The 23,431-nt window shown below is 31.4% G+C and overlaps 1 protein-coding gene across 1 annotated transcript in view; it reads right to left on the reverse strand.

Annotated features, from left to right (window-relative positions):
• Positions 1–1,366: 1,366 nt before the first annotated feature.
• Positions 1,367–23,431, reverse strand: part of LOC115882086 (microtubule-associated protein tau) — a 34,737-nt gene continuing 12,672 nt past the window's right edge. The window contains exons 7-12 of the mRNA XM_030899941.1: positions 21,594–21,637; positions 21,363–21,531; positions 18,614–18,822; positions 11,436–11,621; positions 2,609–2,776; positions 1,367–1,811 (exon numbers count right to left, since the gene is read on the reverse strand). Coding sequence (XP_030755801.1) covers positions 1,746–1,811; positions 2,609–2,776; positions 11,436–11,621; positions 18,614–18,822; positions 21,363–21,531; positions 21,594–21,637 — 842 coding nt within the window. The 3' untranslated portion in view covers positions 1,367–1,745. The remainder of the gene's footprint in view (positions 1,812–2,608; positions 2,777–11,435; positions 11,622–18,613; positions 18,823–21,362; positions 21,532–21,593; positions 21,638–23,431) is intronic.

Here is a 23,431-nt window from a genome sequence, read left to right on the forward strand (position 1 = left end):
GTGGTTATTTGGAGGGTCTTAATTCATTGGTTAGTTGGTTATTTGGTAGGGTTGGTTGGTTTTTACTAATTTATAATTGTTTTTTAAAATTTTTTATCAGTGTCGAGGTTAGTTGCGTTGGTTAAGTTGGTTATTTGGTGGGGTGGATAGCGTTGGTTAGTCCTTCTAAAATTCCTATATTTGATAAAGTCGTCAAGTGCGTCACATCAACGACGTCATACCTATTAACGGCATTTTAGTAAGCTACCGTTTAACGGCAGTTTAAGTACAGCCTAAATAAAAATATATACATATTTCTAGTCTACTGTGAATATTCTTGCAAATTACAAAAGTGAAGGGTGTAAACAAAACAAAGTAAAAAACTACAAGTCAGTTTTGTATGTTTTATTTTTAAATATTTATTTTTATAATATTTTAACAAAACAGCGTTATTTTTTAGGGTAAGTTACTAAACTAATTAAAAAAAATTATCGCTTTTTGCCACTTTTTTAATTTCTTACTCACTACCAGAAAAATGTAAGGACATAATAATAACAAATCAAAATAGCCTTAAAATTATAAAATATGTCTATTAATACTACCAGTCCATTTTTATTGTGAAACAATCTATCTATACCCTTCTCCATCACAATTCACTTCTACAAGTTCACAACTTGCAAACGGCTATTTTGATTTATTTGGCTTAAAAAAACGGTGCAAATTTTTGCTTTTGCTACAAAAGAAAGCGGAAGTATTTTCTTTTAAAAAACACCCAAAGCTTACATTTACAAAAAAAATATTTTGAAAATATAAGACTTATTTTTTTTTCTTATATTACTATTATTATTGTTACCCTACTCTAAACATGAAACATATATTTTTTATATTTTTCTTTAGTGTGTATTAGAAAATTATCGTTTCTCAAGAAATAATAAATACCTATCTAATTTTTTCAGTAAATTTTATATCAACTTCTTCAACAAAGACATTGTTGAAGATTTAATTAAATCCACAGAGTTTTTAAACTATAGAGTTGCCAAGTCACTCGTTCTTTCTTACTTATTTTCATGGCAACAATATTTTCTTATGAATTAAGTTGGGGAGAGTCAGTTTTTAGTTTAAAAAATTTCTGACTTGGCTAACCCCATCTGAATTTCTCTATTGTAAATTAATTATTTTTATTTTCTTGTAATGTATACCGGGTGTTCTTCCAAAGTGGCTCACCCCTATAACTTTTTTATTTTCTCAGAGAAATAAACGAGATTTGCTATGTTAGTATACGACATAAATTAGGATTGATTGACGTATTCAAATGTTTTCGGTCACTTCCTGTTTCATCGGAAATGACTACAGCTTTTGATTTTTAAATGGCACCCTCTTTTACTTTATTCCATAGAAAATGACCCTTATGTCATATACTAACATACCAAATCTCGTTTTTTTTGTCTGAAAAAATAAAAAAGTTATAGGGGTGAGTCACTTTTGAGAAATACCAGGTGTATTGAGGACGATTTTTTTTCACAATGTAAAAATACATAAAGCAAAATTAGTGAACCCTACAGTGTTTTTGTATCATTTAAGTGATCTACTACGAAAATAAAAAATAAATTACATGATTACTGGTGACATTTTTTTGGTTTACATTGTTTTCTAACGGTGATATAACTGTTACTTTCTTCGACTTAAGTATATATGTAATAAAAAAAACCGGATATGTGACGAAAACAAAAAATATACAGGGTGCTCTGTTCCAGGAGCCCTTTGTTCTAGTGGTGTTGATTCAAATTCTCGTCTGCTACTGGTGCCTTTGTCTCTTGGGACTGAATCGAATGCTACAGCAAAAATAAACAGTGTTAAAATAGTCTACATCAAAGCTAGGAACATCTACAATAATTAATAAATACAATAATGCTCTATGCAATATAATAATGTATTTCTCTTAAAAAATCAGTAATAAAAAAGTTATTCATCTTGTAAAGAAAATCCGGGGACGTACTGTATATTAACACAATAATATTATCAGTTCGGCCTCTACGAATATTTTTCTATGTCAAATATAGTTCAGAGTTTTATCGAATGCCGAATATCGCATGTCACTTTGTCCTAAATAGGATTGTACTTTGATGGAACTGGAACTAAAAAACACAAACTAGGCAAATTGAGTTAATGTCATGCCATCTGCACATGGAAAAACAAGGAATAATCTTTCTAAACTTTTCCTCCAAGAAATCGTGGAAAATTTTAAAAAAGGCATATTCCAAATCGATTTTGTTAGTGGGATATGGATGCTTTCCAATATCGTTATTTTGGACTAAGTAAAACGGACATAAATAGAATTGAACCATGAATAATACCTTTTAGATTGATTGGATGAAGGCATATAATTTTAATAAAAGGTATAGAGGTAGCTTGGATCCTACGAAAAAAAATATAAATGGAGTTATGGATATTAAAACCATTTTTAAAGGTCTTTAAAAAGCATTTTCCAATTCAGAGACTATAGTATTTTTAATATTCCCATTTAAATCTCAATTTTTTTAGTAAGGTTTGTAAGTTTACTTAAATTTTACTTATCTACTTGGTGATTTCTGAAAATTTCTGATCATCTCTATTCAAGCTGGTGGCTTACCTGCGATCCAGACAAGGAATGATCCATACTAGACTTTCCAGATTTCTGTTGTTTCAAATACTCTTTGTCGTCGAAGATCTTCTTGTCGCCTCCTGCAGGTTTGTGCTTGACATTGTCCAGAGAACCGACCTTGCTGTTCGCGTGGAGCTCTATTTTCTTATTCTCGATCTAAACAAAACATGTTTCAGTTAGAGAATTGGAAATCACACCATGTTTCATCACGGTTACTAAATATTTGACTCAACTTTCGTTTAGCTGAAATCTGTTATATAAAAAATGAGTTTATACAGGGTTGTTCACCACATACGATACGGAGTATTGTAGCTAAACGATTAGATTTTTACAAATTTTAAGTTTTGGGTTCGTTGAAGGACTATTAGAGCTACAATTTAAAAATATTTTTACAAGATACAGAGTGTCCCAAATAAATAAAAAATATCAAAGTTGTATTTTTTTAAATGGAACACCCTGCATATTATTACATTTTTAGTTTCTACGATTAAAATAAAGGTAAATTTGATAAAGGTTTATCACACTTAAACCTTACCGTTTTTGAAATATTTTTAATTTTGTGAAATTGCAGTCAAAATTTTAAGGCTTCATTTCTCCAAGGGTATCAAAGTTTTTAATACTAAATATTTACTGAAGTTTATTTATTGATCAGTTATTGTGTTGCAATAATAAAAATTATACTACCTTATACAGAGTGTCTAAAATGTTATTTTAAATAATTACTAGCTTTAAACGGCAATAACTTGTTTAATTTAAATCGAACACCCTGTATATTTTATGAGAATCAGATGCACAATTTAATTGTCTATCAAATTGTATTATACCATTTTTTACCTATCTCTTCAAGTTTCCGTAGAAAATGGATTTTCTTGTAATTTTAAATTCATTTATCAATATACCCATGGAATACTGACATTTTAGATTATTTTTAAAGATGTACCAAATTTTTAAAGAGTATTTTTAAAGATGTACCAAATTTTTAAAGAGTACAGATACTAATATTGTCGATATAGTTTGTTTATTTCATTAAAAAAATAAAAAAAAACTGTTTAAATATTTGTTAAAGAGGACCAATTAATATGATTCCAATATTCAAACTACATTAATTGACTGTTTGCGTTGATTAATAATAATTGCTCCAAAAACTAAAAAACTGAATTTTTTATGTGTATTAGACAGTGTGGTAAAAAGTAACACCTTAAAAATGATATTTAATTTTTTGACAAATGCTTATTTGTAACAACAGAGACATTCATTTTTATAACTTATTATTTTATTGATTTCTTATTCAAATCCACATTTATTTAGAATACTTTATTCACGAACATAATGAAGTATGTAATTAATTAGTATTTGGGCGGAAATAATGGTGGTATATTTAATTAATGGTATACTCTTTTATGAAGATTTAAATAGTTTTTTGCTTTTCATTTTGTTAAAAACGATAATATTACTAGCCTGTACATTTTGTACATTTGTTGCTTTAAAAACAATCTAAAATGTCAATATTCCATGGGTATATTGATAAACGAGGTCTAAATTATAAGAATAATATAGACAGGTAAAAAATGGTATAATAAAATTTGATAGACAATTAAATTGTGAATATGATTCACGTAAAATATACAGGGTGTTCCATTTAACTTAAACACGTTATTGCTAAAAATTATTGCTTTAAAGCTAGTAATTATTTAATATAAATTTTTGGACACTCTGTATAAGGTAGGAAAATTTTTATTATTGCAGCACAATATCTGATCAATAAATAATCTTCAGTAAATATTTAGTATTAAAAACTTTGATACCCTTGGAGAAATGAAGCATTAAAATTTTTACTGCAATTTCTTAAAATTGAAAATATTTCAAAAACGGTAAGGTTTAAGTGTGATAAACCTTAATCAAATTTACCTTTATTTCAATCGTAGAATCCAAAAATAGAATAATATACAGGGTGTTCCATTTAAAAAAATACAACTATGATATTTTTTACTTATTTAGGACACTCTGTATCTTGTAAAAATATTTTTAAATTGTATCTCTAATAGTCCTTCAACGAACCCAAAACTTACAATTTGTAAAAATCTAATCGTTTAGCTACAATACTCCGTGTCGTATGTGGTGAACAACCCTGTATCTGATTTCAGCTATTCTAAAATTTAATAAATTTCCTTAGAAAATGAAAACAGCTTATTTCCGCGGGAAAATTTTTGTGTTTATATGTTCAGAAAAATAATAAAAAAAAACGTAAAATGTATTTTTTTATAGCAGATTTCAGTTATTCTAAATTGCGAAATTTGGAAATTACGCATTTCAGCAGGAAATTTTGTGTTTTCCGTGGTTCCCAGTAGGTTTTTAAAGACATTTTTTTTTCTTCTAATAACTGATTTCGGCTAAACGAACGTTGACCCAAATATTTTTATAAATAAGTACTGTATGATGTTATTTATGTTCTAGATTATTTTGGGTGGAGACCCCTAGAGACCCTTAGTTTAAATTAATAAAATACGGAAATAAACAACAAAAAAATCACGCACCCCAAAAATCTGCGTGTTTATGTTTACTAATTAAAAAACTGAGCGCCTTTTTATACATATTAAAAAAGTTGTTACACTTGGATGATTTTAGGCACGTAAACCATTACCCAAATTAAAACTTTGCGAGGAGTGGTAAATAGGTTAGAAGGACGTTGAAAAATTCAGCGGAAGTTAACCTTAATTTGGGGATGTTTTTCCTTAATTTGATAACAGTAATGTTGAGAAACCCTGTTAATGACTCATATTTTTTAACAGTTTTCCATTATGAAGTGTATACCTATTAGGGTGTCAGTTATTTACAAAGTTTATCATTTCTCTCACGATGCCCTCTAAATTTTTAGTTTATTGTCTATAAAACAATAACAGACCATTGTAAACCCTTAATATTTACATAAACTTTGCCCCAAAGACCATTCATTTAGGAATTTGACACTTTTTGCAAATATTTTTTTTTCTCTCGATTTTGTTCTCTCGTAGCCATGACAATTACACATTCTTATACAGAATTAAACGCTCTACAAAAAAGGTCTCTTGCAATTTTTCGATAAACCTACTCCTTCAAAAGTTATTCACGGTTAAAGTTAACCACTCGGTAAATTCCTAAATTCTTCAACTTTTTTGACAAAATTATGATTATTTTTGAAAAATTTCATCTATTACTGTAAAAATATACAATTCTGATGGTGTTAAGGTTGGGAATTAAGAAATCTTCAAGTCTAATGGAGTTTAAACCATTTAAGCTGATTTAAGTATAGCTGATTTATTTTAATAAACATTATTTATTAAAATAAATGAGCTATACTTAAATGGTAGGAATAACAATTGAAGAAACCTTTTTTGTAGAGCGTTCACTTCTGTACAAGAATATGTGATTGTCATGGCTGCGTGAGAACAAGATCAAGAGAAAAAAAACATATTTGCAAAAAGTGGCAAATACACACACCGGAAAAGTCTAGGGATATTACAATTTTATCCAGCCATCATCAGTAATTTTATTATTTGCATTTCTGATATAATAAAATTAAAATAAACAAATCCTAGTTTACAGGACGTATTGGAAATAAAAATGCGAAATTTACCGAATTTTTCAAATTTACCTTGATTTTTATTGAACTCAAAAAATATACACATTTTTTTTTATTCTAAACTGTGAATTAAAAAAAAAGATAAAACCATTTTTACTTAATAAAGGGTATGGCCTCCTGTACTGTTTATTACAGCCCTACATCTTCTCTCCATGCTCCTGATCAGGTTTGTCGATCTCTTCTTGAGGTACAGCCTGCCACGCTGCATTCACGGCCCGAACCAGATCCCTACGAGTTTCACGAGGCATACCCATTCTCAAAATGCTTGTTTGGACCGCGTCCCATACGTGCTCCATGGGGTTGAGGTCAGGAGATTGTGCCGGCCAGGGTAAGATGTTTAATTGATGAGCATTGATAAACTCACTTACCACTTGTACTGTATGAGGCCGTGCATTGTCATGTATGAGAATGAAGTTTCTCCCAAAATCATGGGCATTTGGTAACACGACAGGCTCAAGAATTAAATCACGATATGTGATTTCTGTTAGAAACCTTACAAGAAAAACGATATCGGGTTTTCGGCCTAACTGGACTCCTCCCCAGACCATAACTGTTCCACCTTGATAAGGGTGCACTTCCTGAACATGATCCAACCGAATAAAATTTCCCGGTTCTCTCCATACCTTAAGCCTTCTCGAATCCGGATGAATTCCAAAGCGTGACTCATCCGTGAAGAGAACATTGGCCCATTGTTCATTCGACCACTGAACATGATCTTGAGCCCACAAATATCGTAACCTCTCGATTTCTCTCTCTCGTCAGGTTCCAGGGCGTCTGCTTCGTTGACGTCTCTAATCTATTGGTAACAGTGTCAGGACTAACGGTTACATTATGCTTCCTGGACCAAACTAAGCTCTGGTGCTGTAAGAGTCGGTCGGCGTCGAGCATTTAATTGTAAAAAATGATCTTTGAGGTAGCGCGATGTCGCCCTGTGTGCTTTTCAGCAACATCACCACTTTCACGGTTGCACTTAATCGCGATATTACACTTTGCGTTGTATTTAATGCTCTAGCTACGTAGATTTGGCGCACTCCAGCTTCGAGCATACCCATGGCCCTTAGCATTTCGTCTCTGTTAAGATGTATACGCTCCATAATGTCGTTTAATACTAAACAGAGTTATTTGAATGAATTTTGGCCAATTATCATAAAAACATAGCCAGTACAGGTTAAATTCGAACAATTGATGCTAGGTGCTTTTTATACATTTGACAAAAAATGCACAAACACTTTTGCAAATATCTCAAATTTAGAAATAACTAGTGTGACTACTTCGTTTCAATCGAAGTAGAAAGAATCGGCCTACAAATATGTGGTTGTTTATTCGAAACATTTATTTTTAACTTTAATAAAATGATATCCCTAGATTTTTCCGGTGTGTGTATGTAAAACAATCTCAGATACTGGCCTGAGCGTGTATGATAAGTTATAACTCAAGATAGGGTAATTTCTACTAATCTGAATTTTGTCATCCGATTGATATTTTCAAATATATTCCTGGCTAACCAATATAGCTTCTCATCAATATTCCTAAATCTAAAATGTATACCTATAAGCAAACAAAAGCGAAAAAAACAGACAGACTAAAAACAAAAAGCGTTTCTACGGTATCACAAGTCAAAATAAAACTAACATAAAATAATATGAGCAGTTTTACGTTATGATAGAACATCATAAATTTTCGTATTTTTAGCTCTAGCATTTCGTACAGACACGACAACACAATATGGATCAAGTGAAAGTGAAAAGCATTATCGATATATCCTATCGAAACATTTATGTAAATTGCATGTGTATACAGTGTGATTTTTATTTTAAAACACTTTTTACCTCACACAATAATTTTTAATTCGGATGAGTCTTGTTATAAGTTTAATTTTTTTATATTTATCATAAGTATATTAATTACTATTTCTATATACAGGAAGGCTTCAAAACACACTTCTTAAAGAACATGAGAAATGGTGTCTGGGAGTTTTTTGACATGAGAAATTTGATTTTAATGTCAATATGACTCCTACTTGTAGAGGGCGCCACCTATTTACTTTTTAAATGGTTTGAAGAATAATAACTTTTCGTCCGTACCTGTATAAAACTACTGAGTAAAAAAATATACATTTTTTAAAAAATATACATATTAAATATACAAATATCATTTTTTTGAAGAAATTTAAAATTTTAAATTTATGATTAATTTAAAAAAAATTTCAAAGTTCCCAATTTGATCATTTCAGTCAAATAACTCTAACTATATATAATCTACTCAACATGTTTATTTTTTGTCAATAATGACATACACTTCTCCAATAAATTAACGCACCACAAAAAAATAACCAAAAGTTTAAGTGAAGTTTTTGTCAAAACCACTTAACCGATTTGGACGATTTGGAAAATTTGTGACACCCTGTAGAGTTGATCAGTTACAGTATCAAGTTAAAATTGAAATCATATTTTAGCCTTATCTTTTTTTTTACATTTTGTTTTTTTATTTACTCCATTATCTTCCTTATTACACGAGAAACAACATTTTATAGGATGACATGATTTAATATTGGTTTTAATTAACATTTTTCCATTTTACTCACTAAAGTAAGTAGCGGCCTTGGTAGCAGGCTATGGAAAAACACGGATTACCAGTAAATGTCAAATAGAGATGCTTGTTGTCAGTGTCAGTCGTTTCCGTCCTTTTATTATATCAAAAATATGCAACGTGCACGTGAAACAGGAAATCTTACTGGCGAAGAATGTGCTCAAGCATTAATATTGTCTGAGGAAGGTTGGAGCTACCGAAGAATTGGTGAACGATTTAATGTAACTCACTCAACCATTTCACGAATAATTATACAACGGTATAGATATACTAGGAGTAATTGTCGCAGGCCGGGACAAGGCAGGAATCGAAGAACCAATCCGATTCCGGAACGTTTTTTAAAACTCTCAACATTAAGACAACGTTTCGTAACAGCTCGGATCCTTCAAACTCAGTTCAGAGATACTAATGGTCTACAAGTTTGCACAGAAACTAGCATCTCTATTTGACACTTACTGGTAATCCGTGTTTTACCATAGCCTGCTACTTACTTTAGTGAGTAAAATGGAAAAATGTTAATTAAAACCAATATTAAATCATGTCATCCTATAAAAGTTTGTTTCTCGTGTAATAAGGAAGATAATGGAGTAAATAAAAAAACAAAATGTAAAAAAAGATAAGGCTAAAATGTGATTTCAATTTTAACTTGATACTGTAACTGATCAACTCTACAGGATGTCACAAATTTTATTAAAAAAACACGTTATAATTGCTACACCCGGTGTTAGTATAAAAAGGGTTCCTATCAAAATACAGTTAGTATAGCAACATGGTGGAAAGAATAACCTATCATTCAAAAAAAAAATCGTCCAAATCGGATAAGTGGTTTTGACAAAAACTTCACTTACACTTTTGGTTATTTTTTTGTGGTGCGTTAATTTATTGGGGAAGTGTATATTGACTATTTCCATTCTAAATATCTTGAAAACGCTTGCTCGTTTTCAAGCGATTTTTATCAAGAGACATTTTTTACGTAAAAAATCACGGAAATATATATTTTTTTACTCAGTAGTTTTATACGGGTACGGACGAAAAGTTATTAGTCTTTAAAACAGTTAAAATACATGTAGGTGGCGCCCTCTACAAATCGGAGTCATATTGACATCAAAATCGAAATTATTTAGAAAAAATCGAAATAAAAATGAACCTTCTATACAGTGTATCTCCGAAACTAAGCATTTTAGGACATACATTTATATGAAGTTTTTTACTTATTTTTATCTGGAGAATACGCTGCCTAAGTTTCCGGAATACAATCCGGTCCGTCCTGTATATTCACCCAGTGGGAAATAAGTACAAAAAAATTCAAAAGACTCCTGGACTATATTCAGTCAAAATGGATCAAGTAAATTGTGATTAGACAAAAAGAAGGAAACGTTTTACTTGAAATTAGTTTACCAAAAACTGATCTTAAACCGCAGCAGGTAAAACTTCTATGATCTAGCTTATCTGATCAGTTAACTGCCAGGTAAAACGTTACGTCTATGACTGGGCTTTAAGCTTTCCTGTATATTATTTATTAAAGTTATATTAATCAATAACCATTAAAAATAATTTGTTTTTGCTTTTGATTGTTTGTGATCATTTCTAGCATGTGACATAGTGATAAGGACATCACAAAGAGCACGTGTTCATTTCTCTGAGTGTATTTACAGGAGAGCACACTCAAATTTCGTTCATGTTCAACGTGAGCTACTTACGTTAGTATCATTGTTTTCGTTTTTTTCTTGATTTTTTTCCTCGTTCTTATAATAAAAAGTAAAATATTTAATTTATGCTTATAGTTAAAGGAAATTGATGAAAAATATTTTAACCAATGTAGTGAATTCTTTTCTTATTTTAGGGTAACGTTGCCACGACCATAAATATTGGGTAGTGTGAACATTGTTGGCCATTTATAGTTATTTTTTATACAAAACGATAAAATGGTATTTTATCGTCGATCGAAAAGATTAATTCAATTAATTGATGGAGACAATAATGCAATTTTATCGTAGTGTATAAAACAATATTTTTTCCATAGCGAGTTACGTTTTAAAAAATATTCAGAAATTATTATTTCAAGGAATTTATTACGAGTAGAAAAAATATAGTGCTGGGTAGGTGTTGGTTTTTATGTAAATTGACAAATAAATAAAGCTGTCTCTTTAGTTGTCAGTTTTGAGTCAATATTTTTTAATTCTCTTTCGTGTCGATTGCTGACTGAATTGGAGCCGGAAATGGCTCAAAACGAAATAAGTAAATTACCAACAGATATTCAGGCTGAGGCGACAAAGGCCATATCCAAACTACTTCTATTTAAATCCCGAATAACTTATGAAAAGGAATAGAAACATTTTCAAAAATGGAAGCAATTAAAAAACGTGCGAGAAGAATATCCTCCCCTAGGTATCCTCCCTGTTAAAGTATCATTTAATCTACCCTTGAGGGTTAAAATACTATTTTAACACGCTAATAGTGAAGAAAGTCCAAAGAAGAAGACTTTCTTTCTTCTAATTTTAAATAATTTTCATTCAGAAAAATCCTTCACTACATTAATTAAAAAAATAATTATGAAATAAGGGATGAAATGAAAAAATATGGTAAGCATAGCCGTAGAATGCTTACTTTGACATCTCCACCACCTGGTTGATGCTTAATATTATCCTTGGAGCCTATTTTCGATTTGGCCTTGTCCTTGAAGTCCAATTTAACGCTTTCGATTTTTTTATCCCCTCCCTTTGGTTTGTAGGTGGCGTTTTCCAGTGATCCAATTTTGGATTTGGCGTTCCATTCTAGTTTTTGAGTGATTATCTGGAAAAGAACAAGGAAAGTTTATTTTTATGTCCTTTTTGATAGGATTTTATGTGAATATTCTAGATATACGTGTCCTGAACAACCTATTTTAATACAATATTTATTGCTGCTAATTCACACTATTGTCAGATTCGTTTAACTAATACTTTAATTACAATGATGATAATTGTAAGTGATGAAATGAATAAAGTAATGTACTACAGGGTGAGTCTCAAATAAGTGCAAATATTTTTAGGGGTAGTAAATTGTTTGGAATTTTTTTTAGTTTTTAGTTAAAACACATCATTTCTTAATAATATGGCAACATAGGTACCCAAGTAGCAAAATGAAATTCTAAAGGGATTGAATTATTTTATAACAGTCGAATAGCGTTGTCTTAAGGACTGCTTGATTTTATTAAGCGTTTGGTTTCGACCATTCTGTTTTTTAATAAAAGTTGTCATATTAAACTATTTTCTTGTGGTTTTTACAACGTATCCTATAACGCATTAAACGATAATTTCTTTTAGTATGATATAACACTTAATAAGACAAAGCTATATGATAACAAACATATTATTTTATTAGACTCTTATACCCACCATGTAAGAGTTCCAAAATATTCATATAACTAGTAGTCACAAGATCATATAATAGTTACTTAAACTTGTCTTATTAAAGTTGTATTACGTTGTATGATATTTTATGATGAATATTTTATTGCGTTAAACTACGCTGCTATATACAACACTAGTTATATAGCCTTATATGATAAAATTGTAATTAACAAAATAAATTTGCTGTAATATCTGCATTATAAAACTGGTAATGTATAATATAACCTCATTTTAAATTAAATGGTATACCTAGTTATTTATTTTGTTATTGTTGTTGTTGCAAAAGTAATATCTACGTACGAGTATAATCAATTAGAGCTATTATGAATTCTGGACAAAGTTGGAAAAAAGTTAACAAACGCAGTGGTAGTTATAAAAGAGCATGTAAGAAAAAACTCCTCGAAATTACGGTAAATAATCCCGAGAATTCCCTGGGCCAAAAAATCCAAAATCTTCTTGGGTTGTCTGGCTTCTTCAAAGCATTGTTGCCACGTTGATGTAAAAGTTTTACTGTAATAATAATGTTTGTATTGTTTTATTGTTGTTTTTCCAAGTCCTTAGGTTGCCGCTCACTCGTCGGTCATGCATGAAATGCATTGCGTGCATGAATCCATGAAAATCTGATCATGTTTGTTAGTTTAAATACTAATCAAATGAGATTTGGTAACATCTATTTGTCACAAATCTCAATATGTGAAAAATAGTTCTATTGTGCCTGGAAATTCTGCGTAATGATAGATATTTATCCTATACCGTTTTATTTTACAACAAAGACTTATTTAAGGGATTCATTTATAATAAAATGGTTGCATTATAATTCGCCATGTTTAAGGTAGAATTTTTGTATGGCGTATGGCCGCCATTATATGAAGCAAAATTAAAAACATCAAAATAAATTGTAACATGTTATTTTTGAGAACTATTTTGTGATAAGATTCCCACATACAGTAATAAACTGTTTAATTAAATTAAAAACAAGAATTTTTGAAAATTTTATTTTATTTTATTGTTTAAATTTATGCGTAAACCTTAATCGAAATTAAAGCGCTTTAATTTTTTGCCAAATACATACCTATAATCTACCAGTAAAATTTTCGGCGCAACAAAAATTGTCCCTACTTTTCAAACCCTATTAATGATTTTTTATATTACATAATTGTTGTACCTTTTGGCTCTACCCGCCATTTTCACCGTCGAGTAAAGGCTACTTTTTAACAATCCACATCCTCTAGATTCATTTTACGACACGCTTAAAATATAATTTGCTCCTAATATTCTTCGGTAAAAAATAAAATACTCTTTTACCTCGCTAAATGATCAAATGTTTTTAGTGTTCTGTCTCTTAGATGTGACCACGTAATACACAATAAAACTAGTTTTATAATAGTTATATAACGCTGTGTAAAATAGTTGCATAAGAGTTGTATACCCTTTTTATAGAACTTCTATACTACTAAACGGTTGTATAAAAATGGGCCTATTTTGGTTGTAAAGCTATCATATTACGGTCTTATAGCACGTTATACGAATTGAGGTATCCTATAAAAATGATCATATAGCTGTTTATACAGCTTTTATAAAATAAAATTTGCTACTTGGGTAGTAGATTAAATTTACAAGAAAGAAAACCCAGAAAAGATTCAGTGGTTCTCAAAATTAAAAAGTATTTTTTTTATTTTCAAAATAACTCGGTTATTTTGGACTTATCTGAAAAAAGGGTAAAGAGAAAATATGTTTCTTTTATCGAGATCTACCATCCCTGAAAATATTTGCACTTATTTAAGACTCACCCTGTATAATGTAGATACTTCTTTGCCATATTTAATCTTATTCTATCTACCAAAATTAATTTCGTTCATTGTTTTAGCGGATTATAGTGTGTAAAATGTTGTATGTTTGGAAATCTGGGTCACTCTGTATATTGTAGAAACAATGCAAGAGCTAGAGCCATGCAAGAGCCAATTGCTGCATAAGGACAAATTAAAGTTGTATTTTTAGTTCGATTAAATATGAATAAATACATTGCTCAGACCGTTCCTAGATATTAACAACGTGTGGCTAACGTTCCTTTAATTAGAAAGGCAGACAAACACGCAAAGCAAATCGATATAAACAACGTAATATGCTACCATTAAATTCAATCCTAGGTTTTAACTTATTAGGTAACTAACATACATGTCGTTAACAAGAAGAATTATTTTTTTTAAACTTAAAACAAACAACTTATTTTGGTAACGATAGAATAAGAAAAAATGTTTTCAAGTTATTACTAAAGAGATGATGTTCACTATGCCCAATAATACAGTACTGTGATAATGGTGATTGTCTTAATCTAGCTCAATATTGTAGGTATCACAATCTACTTCACCAAATTCACAAAATCTTACTTTTCTAGGAGTTGGACAACTCCTCACGCTCCTAGCAGAGTTTAGATCCTGAAATATTCACATGATGATGAAACAAAGAACGTTAAAATTATGGAGAAAATGAGAGTTAAAGTTTTTAATGTTACTTAATTAAAATAAAACAAGCTGGAGAAGAAAACTTGACACAATGTTTGATTATATTTTAAATTGTATAACTGCGAACTAAAGTAACTCAAAATACACCTGTGGTAATTTTTAAGAATGTTTGTTTTATCCTTTTTTGGACTTGAACCATTTTATCTCTGAAAATATTTGAAATTTGAGATATACAGGGTGTTTTAAAACAAATGCGAAAAACTTCAGGGGGTGATTCCTTGTTCAAAATAAAGGGTAGTTTGCTTTATAAACGTTGGGTCAAAAGTCAACCATTAGGGAGATATCGCGGTACAAAGATGGCGGAAAAATAATGTTTTTATTTTTTATCTTGAAAACGAAAAGAGATAGACTAATGAAATTTTACGGGAAGCATTACTGTTATGAAAATACACTTTCTGGTAATTTTTCACTTTTTAAAATGAGTGGAAGGGGTTGAAATAAACTACCCCTATAATTCTTGTTAATGAAATTTAAAGAAAAATCTTATAAACACATGCAAAAAAATTAATTTGGATAGTTTAGTTTATTTAGAAACTTTTTTATCTCTTGTGTTTTTTTGATAAAACTCACTGATTTGAAATTAAAAAATAAAATGTAAAGCATTACATGTCAGGACAAAAAACATTTTTAGATAAAGAATCTAGTGGGCAGCTGTAATTTCTTTAGGAAAAAATCTAGTCGGCCGCTGTCACTTTTTAGGATGTTTCTAATATTGTTTTATTTGACATTACCCTACTGCAATACGTTATTATCTAGATTATTATTATTATCATTATTATCACTAGATTCTTAATCTAAAAATATTTTTAGTCCTAACATGTAATGCTTTACATTTTATTTTTTAATTTCAAATCGGTGAGTTTTATAAAAAATACAAGAGATAAAAAGTTTCTAAACAAACTAAACTATCCAAATTAATTTTTTTGCATGTGTTTGATAAGATTTTTCTTTAAATTTCGTTAACAAGAATGATAGGGGTAGTTTATTTCAACCCCTTCCACTCATTTTAAAAAAGTGAAAAAATTACCAGAAAGTGTGTTTTCATAACAGTAATGCTTCCATAAAATTTCATTAGTCTATCTCTTTTCGTTTTCAAGATAAAAAATAAGAACATTATTTTTCCGCCATCTTTGTACCGCGATATCTCCCTAATGATTGACTTTTGACCCAACGTTTATAAAGCAAACTACCCTTTATTTTGAACAAGGAATCACCCCCTGAAGTTTTTCGCATTTGTTTTGAAACACCCTGTATATGTGTATATTGGTTCATCGGTACATTCTTCTTCGTCATTAAGGGATTTGTTGATTTCACATTGTCTATTAATAATGTTTTCTTGGATTTTTATAAAAATTATGGTATATAGGCGGGATAAAGGGAAGAAAATCTTTCCCTAAGTATTTATAAAAAAAACAGCCTAACTTATTGATGTACAGGGTGTCCCACTAAGAATAGCTCTCGGCTGTATCTCGGAAAGTATTAGCCGTAGGGGCTGCGGAAAAAAATATTTATAACTAAAGAGGCTATGAGAAATTGCTGGAAATTATTTTCAAGTTTATAGAACGACCGCTAGGGGGCACAACTGCAACAAAAAATAAGAAAATGGAGTTTTTACACCATTTTGCCTAGATAAGGTGTACTATAAGTAATAGCTTCATAATCTTCAGTAAATTTTGGATTTTCTTTGTTAGAACCATTTTTCCCGATCTGCTAAAATAAAGTGGTGGGGGAAGGTTAGATCTATCTTTATATAAATGTTAATAACTCCGGACTGTATGATCAGAATCCAACAAACGAGGGCTCGTTTAAAAGAGCGTTTCTTACTCTATATTACACCATAAAAATAATAATAATAATAAGGTTTTGAACGTAGACGCTAGGGGGCGCTTTATTACAATTTAACAAACATAGCGCGTTTTTTTAAAAAAATAAATACGAGAGTATATGTAATTTTAGCTGATAGTAAAGAGTAGTAAAAGCTTAAAAAGTCAGTGAAAACCGCATCTTGATATCTTCTTTCAAACCGAAGATATTAGCAAAATTATAATAAATACCTAAAAATAAGCCTTTAATTACCTTATTTTTAAAACACGGTATCCCTCTTGATTATGCCCATTCCAACAAAAAATAAGATAGAAACAGTTAGTTTATTTTAAAAGTGACGAAATACCAGAATACCATAATACCAGAGGTATTAATAATTAATATTAAGATATTAATAACAGTGAAGAAGAAACGATGATTCAGTAAAGTCATGGTAGGTTTTGGAAAAAAGTTGCTTTTCACCTAATAGCATAAACGTCAAATTGTTATTAGATCAACATTTTGATAGCCTTAGCAGCGTTTTTTTATCTGTTGATTGCTTTTTCAAAATGCCAACAACTTCAACTACTTCAAATAATGAAGTTATTTTGAAAAAAGCAATTAAAAGATAAAAAACGCGGCTAAGACTATCAAAATGTTGATCTAATAACTGTTTGACGTTTATACTATTACGTGAAAAGCAACTTTTTTCCAAAGCCTACTATAACTTCACCGAATCATCGTTTCTTGTTCACTGTTATTAATATCTTAGTTATTACATATTAATACATCTGGTATTATGGTATTCTGGTATTTCGTCGATTTTAAAATAAACTAACTGTTTCTATCTTATTTTTTGTTAGAATGGGCATAATCAAGAGGGCTACTGATACCGTATTGTAAAAATAAGGTAATTAAGGGCTTATTTTTTGGTAGTTATTATAATTTTGCTAATATCTTCGGTTTGGAAGAAGATAACAAGATGCGGTTTTCGTTGACTTTTTAAGCTTTTACTACTCTTTACTATCAGCTAAAATTACATATACTCTTGTATTTAATTTTTTTGAAAAAACGCGCTATGTTTTTTAAATTGTAAGAAAGCGCCCCATAGCGTCTACGTTCAAAACCTTATTATTATTATTATTTTTATGGTATAATATAGAGTAAGAAACGCTCTTTTAAACGAGTCCTCGTTTGTTGGATTCTGATCATCCAGTCCGGAGTTATTAACATTTATATAAAGATAGATCTAACCTTCCCCCACCACTTTATTTTACCAGATAGGGGAAAATAGTCCTAACAAAGAAAATCCAAAATTTACTGAAGATTATGAAGCTATTATTTATAGTACCCATTATCTAGGCAACATTCTGTAAAAATTCTATTTTCTTATTTTCCATAGCAGTTGCGCCCCCTAGCGGCCGTTTTACAAACTTGAAAATAATTTCCAGCAATTTCTCATAACTCCTTTAGTTATAAATATTTTTTTCCGTAAGCCCTACGGCTAATGCTTTCCGAGATACAGCCGAGAGCTATTCTTAGTAGGACACCCGGTATTGTACTAATAGTGAAAATAATGACAAACAAACTATACTTTCAGAATCGATAGAATCAGACCATTCAGATGGCTGATATTCTGATTAACTTGGAGCAAATGGTTCAGACATTGTTTCATTGTCATCCAGATTTTTTTTGCTCTAAACTTTAGCACGTATGTTAAAATCGTGCAGAGCGTTAAATTTTATGGACTTGATCCAGTTCACTTTTGAAAGGAATCAACAGAATATTCAGAAATCAAACAGAAACGATATAAAGACGATTATCTTAAAATAGTAGGAAATTGGACTTGATCCATTTTAATTCTGACCACTCCAAATAATGATGACGTAACAGTGAACGATGGCTAAACAGTCTTTACGTGATACGTTTGTTAGTATTGTACGAGGAAACAGCCTTATATGCTTTACACTTAAATTATTCTTCATCAATTCCATATTGTCTACCAACTTTAGACAAACCAGTAAATAATATAATCACTGTTCAATTATAAATAAAATATCTGACTTACTTTCTTTTCACCCTTCTTAGGAAGGTATCTCTCGTTCTTAGCCTCGATCCTAGGCGCTGCGTTCTTGAACTCCAGCTTCTTGTTCTCGATTTTCACCTTCCCACCACCCGGCTTGTAGTGGTAGTTCTCCAACGACCCGATTTTCGACTTGACCACCTTCAAATTGGGCGACGGAGCTGCACCGACCTGGATCTTGTTCATAGGAACTTCTGGAATCATCGAAAAACACAAATTTCGACCGGAAAATGAGCTAAAACGAGCGATTTTAAGGGTGAAGGATGCCCTAGGATGGCCTGGGAACGACTAAATCCATTACTGTCATTAGTCCGGAGGTATTAGGCGGTGCAAGTCACAGATTAGGAGCTTAATAGAAATGGTATTGTTCGTGATGGGGTGGATTTTGATTTGTTTCGGAGTCCTTTATAATATTTTAGAATAGAAAAAGAAGGTTTCGCGGTATAACTTTCGGAAATATTAATAGTTTACTTAAAGTTTGGGAAGATTGATCGTTTTTTTGTAAATGAAGGGGCCTGTGTTTGTTTCTATAGTAGCTTATTGATTTGAAAATAATATTAATATATATTCGATACCGATTAAACTTTTAGTTACGTAATCGAGGGCGCGATTTTTAAATGCATTGTTGCCAACCATGACATATTCGGCGCCGTGCTGACTAACTGGAATTTAAATTTCCCGCTGGGGATTCAGGCTGTAAAAAATGTCATGTTGCCAAATTTATTTATTTATTTCATGACATTGTCATTCGTTTTGACACTTTACTTTTGTATAATTTAGTATAATATAATATAGTATAAGTTTTTGTTTTAAATAAATAGTGTTGTGATATTTTAAGCTTAAATTTTTTTACTAGCAGACCTTGTCGGACAAAATCTCCTCAATAGTGCCAATAAGCAAGGAACAACAAGGATTCCGAAGAAACCGATCAACTACTGATGCACTATTCATACTCAATCAACTAGTTGAAAAATCCTTAGAATATAACTCTCCAGCCTATCTATGTTTTATAGATTTAACAAAGGCCTTTGATAGAGTCCAACTAAAAGACATCATCACCATCTTAGAAAGCAGTAATGTCTCGAAAGAACTCACAGAACTAATTAAGGACTTAAACACAAACACAACAACCCAAATAAGAACAAACTTTACCTTAACGCAGCATCTTCGAACTACAACTGGTATTCGCCAAGGCGACAGCCTCAGCCCTCTGTTATTCAACACAATCATGGATCAAAAACCATCAAGAATACTGGATTAGGATATCGAATGGGAATGCATAAAGTAAACATATTATGCTATGCCGATGACGCAGTACTTATTGCAGAGTCAGAGGACGACCTCCAAAGAATGCTACAGACAGGCAGAAAAACTTAACATGCAAATTTCCACAAATAAGACCATTACAAAGGAGCCTCTACGGTGCAAATTGGTAATAAAAAACAAAACTATTGATCAGATAATGTCATTCGAATACCTCGGATGCAAAATTACAAGCTCAGGATTCCTGGAAGAAGAAGTAAGGAAACAAGGCAATAAAGCTGCCGCAATATCAGGACATCTTAAATATCTCATATGGAAAAACAAACATTTGAGTACAGAATGTAAGTCAAGAATATACAAAACCTGCATACGACATTGGTGCGGAAACCAGAGCTGAAACATCAGTAACAAAGAGAATCCTACGAACTACTGAAATGAAGACCTTAAGAATGATAACTGGATACACATTGAGGGACAGACAGAGAAATGTAGACATAAGAGAAAAGTGCCAAACAAACGACGTTGTCAGATGGATAAGGCAGAGAAGAAGAGAATGGAACCAGCGTGTCAATAGAATGGGCCCCGACAGAATGGCCATAATAATTCGCAACAACGTACCCCATGACAGAAGACCTACTGGACGACCACCTAAACGTTGGCAAGACAGTTGGCAGTCAACCTCGCAAGAGTTGCTTAGACGAGGAGGAAACCGGAACTAAACAGGCGATACACCTTCTAAAAGAAGAAGAAGAAGAAGACCTTGTAGTAGTATATTGTTCTTTTTAGAACCTCTTTTAGTGAGAAGTAGTACAAGATAGCTTAATAGCCGTACAAAAATTCATATTAGAATATTTTGAACGGGAAAGCGGTAAAATGGCCCTTTATGTCCCATAAGTGCAGTTAAGAAGCTGAGTTTTGTTGATATAAATAATAACTGTTTATATATCTATAATTAATTTATTTTTGTTTCCTAAAATATTTAGATTAAAGGAAAATATGAAAAAGTGGGCAACGCTGTGTCGGTCAAGCTTAATCACGTGACTAAAAGTTTATTTGATATGAACTATACTAAAAGTTGGAGTTGACAAATAATAATAGCTTTTCACAGTGTAGAGAGATAAAGTCAAAAGTTACTGGTTTAAAAAAATAGGATTAAAGTTAATTAACCAACCAAGTGTTTGTAAATTATTGAAGTTATTATTAATAAAATATTTTGTTTTATTTATTCCCAGTGGCGGATATAGAGGGGGGCCCACGGGGCCCTGGCGCTCCCTAAAATCTATAAATTGGGTTAAATATTAAGCTTTTGGGTTAAAAATGGCGCTCTAAAAAGCATATTTTACATTACCTTGCCGGAGTTTCTGGAATACAGTTCGGACCACGCTGTATATAAGATATCTGGATAAACTTGCAGAATCCAGTAATAATATTTAATAATACCTATTTCTATTAAGTTTCTTTATCAACTCACTTTTTTTTTCAGCTGATCCTGGAGTGGTTGCTGCGGAATCTGGCGACTGTAAACTGGATGGAGTCTTGGAACCTCTGGACAGGGACCTTCCCTTAGTAGGTGTGGTGGACGACGTCCTGGATTTGGTGGATTTCCTGGGAGACCTGGAGTCTCCATTACAAGACTGGTCCTGAACGGAAAACGGTTTTTCTTGTTGTTGAATTGTTACAGTTTTAAAATATCGCTACTTACATTTCCTTGAGTTGATTCGTCTACGCCACTGTCGTTATCTCCTTCTGTAACAAGAGAAAATTACGTTAATACAATTTGCTTAAGGAATAAAGTAAATTGATAAAAAAAATATTCATGTTTAATGTTTATATCTTTCTGGCGAATTCATTTGGGGATGTTTTTTAATTACGTCAAGATTTTTTAAGGATTTTTCAAAAAAATTGTCAAAAAAAGTACACAACGAATAAAAAAAAATATTGAAAGTATCTAACTTTAAACTAAAGTGTTCTTGTTTTTGTTCCAAACCCATTACTATACAGGGTCCGGCAAAAGTGCGTCGGACATCTGTAGCTGCTAGAATAAAAACTTGGGAATTTTCGAATTTTGTTTAAGTGCAAACCTAAAGTATGTACGGGGATGTATTTCAGAAAAATATTTTAACTTCTATAGGGTGGCTCAAAAAAGTGTGAGTACATCGGGATGATTTTTTTTAAATGGAACACCATGTATATTATTGCATTTTTGGATTCCTTTTGGATCACTTTACATACTCCTAAGATATGAGTAAATATATTTCGATAATTTCAGAGATATTAATAAATAAATAAAAATATATATTTTTCTTCTTTAAAAAAATTATTACAAATACAGGAACTGTCCTGGAATCAAAACTATATGAGGTTTTACTTTAGATAGTCTGTACTTAACTTTGCTATAAATAGCGTAATCTTAAACCATACAGGGTGCTCAAAATTCTATGCCAAACTATCTAAAATATAAAATAATTTTTCTTTTTTTTTCAACAACCTGTATATTATTTTTTAATTAGATAGTGTAAAATCGCTATTTTTGGGGCTTACTCAACCGGGTCTCACAATGCAAATTCACCTCAAATATCCATTTAGTTGGTCATTGGCAAGCACTCTCTCATTGTACATGAAAATAACAAAACAAACATTTACTGATCTGGATAAAATTGATAGTTAAATAGTAAGACTCACCCGGGGGTACTCCGCCCCCTAGCCACTGACATCACTGATATTCTATTCAATATATCCCATTCCATCTAATTCAAATATTATTCGGATCTATTGGTTAATAATCTTCAACAACTAGCTAGTGTCACCTGAAATAGTATAGGGGCTTCCCCCGGACGCAATTCTGCCGCTAAACAGATTCGCATCCCAATCGAATAAGCTAATTGGGGTAGCTCACTACCCCAACGCCGCATCGACAATCGAGAAGACATTATGGAGATCTCAAACTCTCAAGACCAACTCGAAGGCAGGACGTCACAAGAGGTTTTCTTCCTGTGGTCAAACGACCCCGGTGGCTTACAGTCAAACGACTTGCAACTATGTTAGTCAAAAAGGCTCGCAACCCCCATTTGTCAGCTCTATGACAAAACACAACACTACACAGCCGGCCGGCCTATCAACTACTGACTGACCTGCCGCGCGCCGCGCCGGCAAGCTAAGCCTCCTCTCTTACATCACAATTTTACCTGATCACAAATATTTACATCGCTTGCCAATGAATCATACTATTTTTTCTAATCGACAACTTTTCAAACAGAGTGTTTTAGCATCACTAGATAAATAAATAGAGAGTTTCCGAAGGAATGCATATTGTTTATTAGAATAGTGAATAAATAAAAGCATTATTATGACGAACTCATTTTCCAAGTTTTACAATAGAGAGTTAAAAAATGAACATGTTTTGTATTTAAATGGTTTTGAATTATTTCATATGGCTCTTTCAACGGTAAAATACGAGAGAAAAATCATTGGGTGGCTTTGATAAAAAAAATTTATGGAAAATTCCATATGAAATATAAAACCGCGAATTTCTGCGAAACC

The sequence above is a fragment of the Sitophilus oryzae genome, unplaced genomic scaffold, assembly GCF_002938485.1.
Source record: "Sitophilus oryzae breed Bouriz unplaced genomic scaffold, Soryzae_2.0 scaffold_1745_pilon_pilon, whole genome shotgun sequence".
Classification (NCBI taxonomy): Eukaryota; Metazoa; Arthropoda; class Insecta; order Coleoptera; family Curculionidae; genus Sitophilus; species Sitophilus oryzae.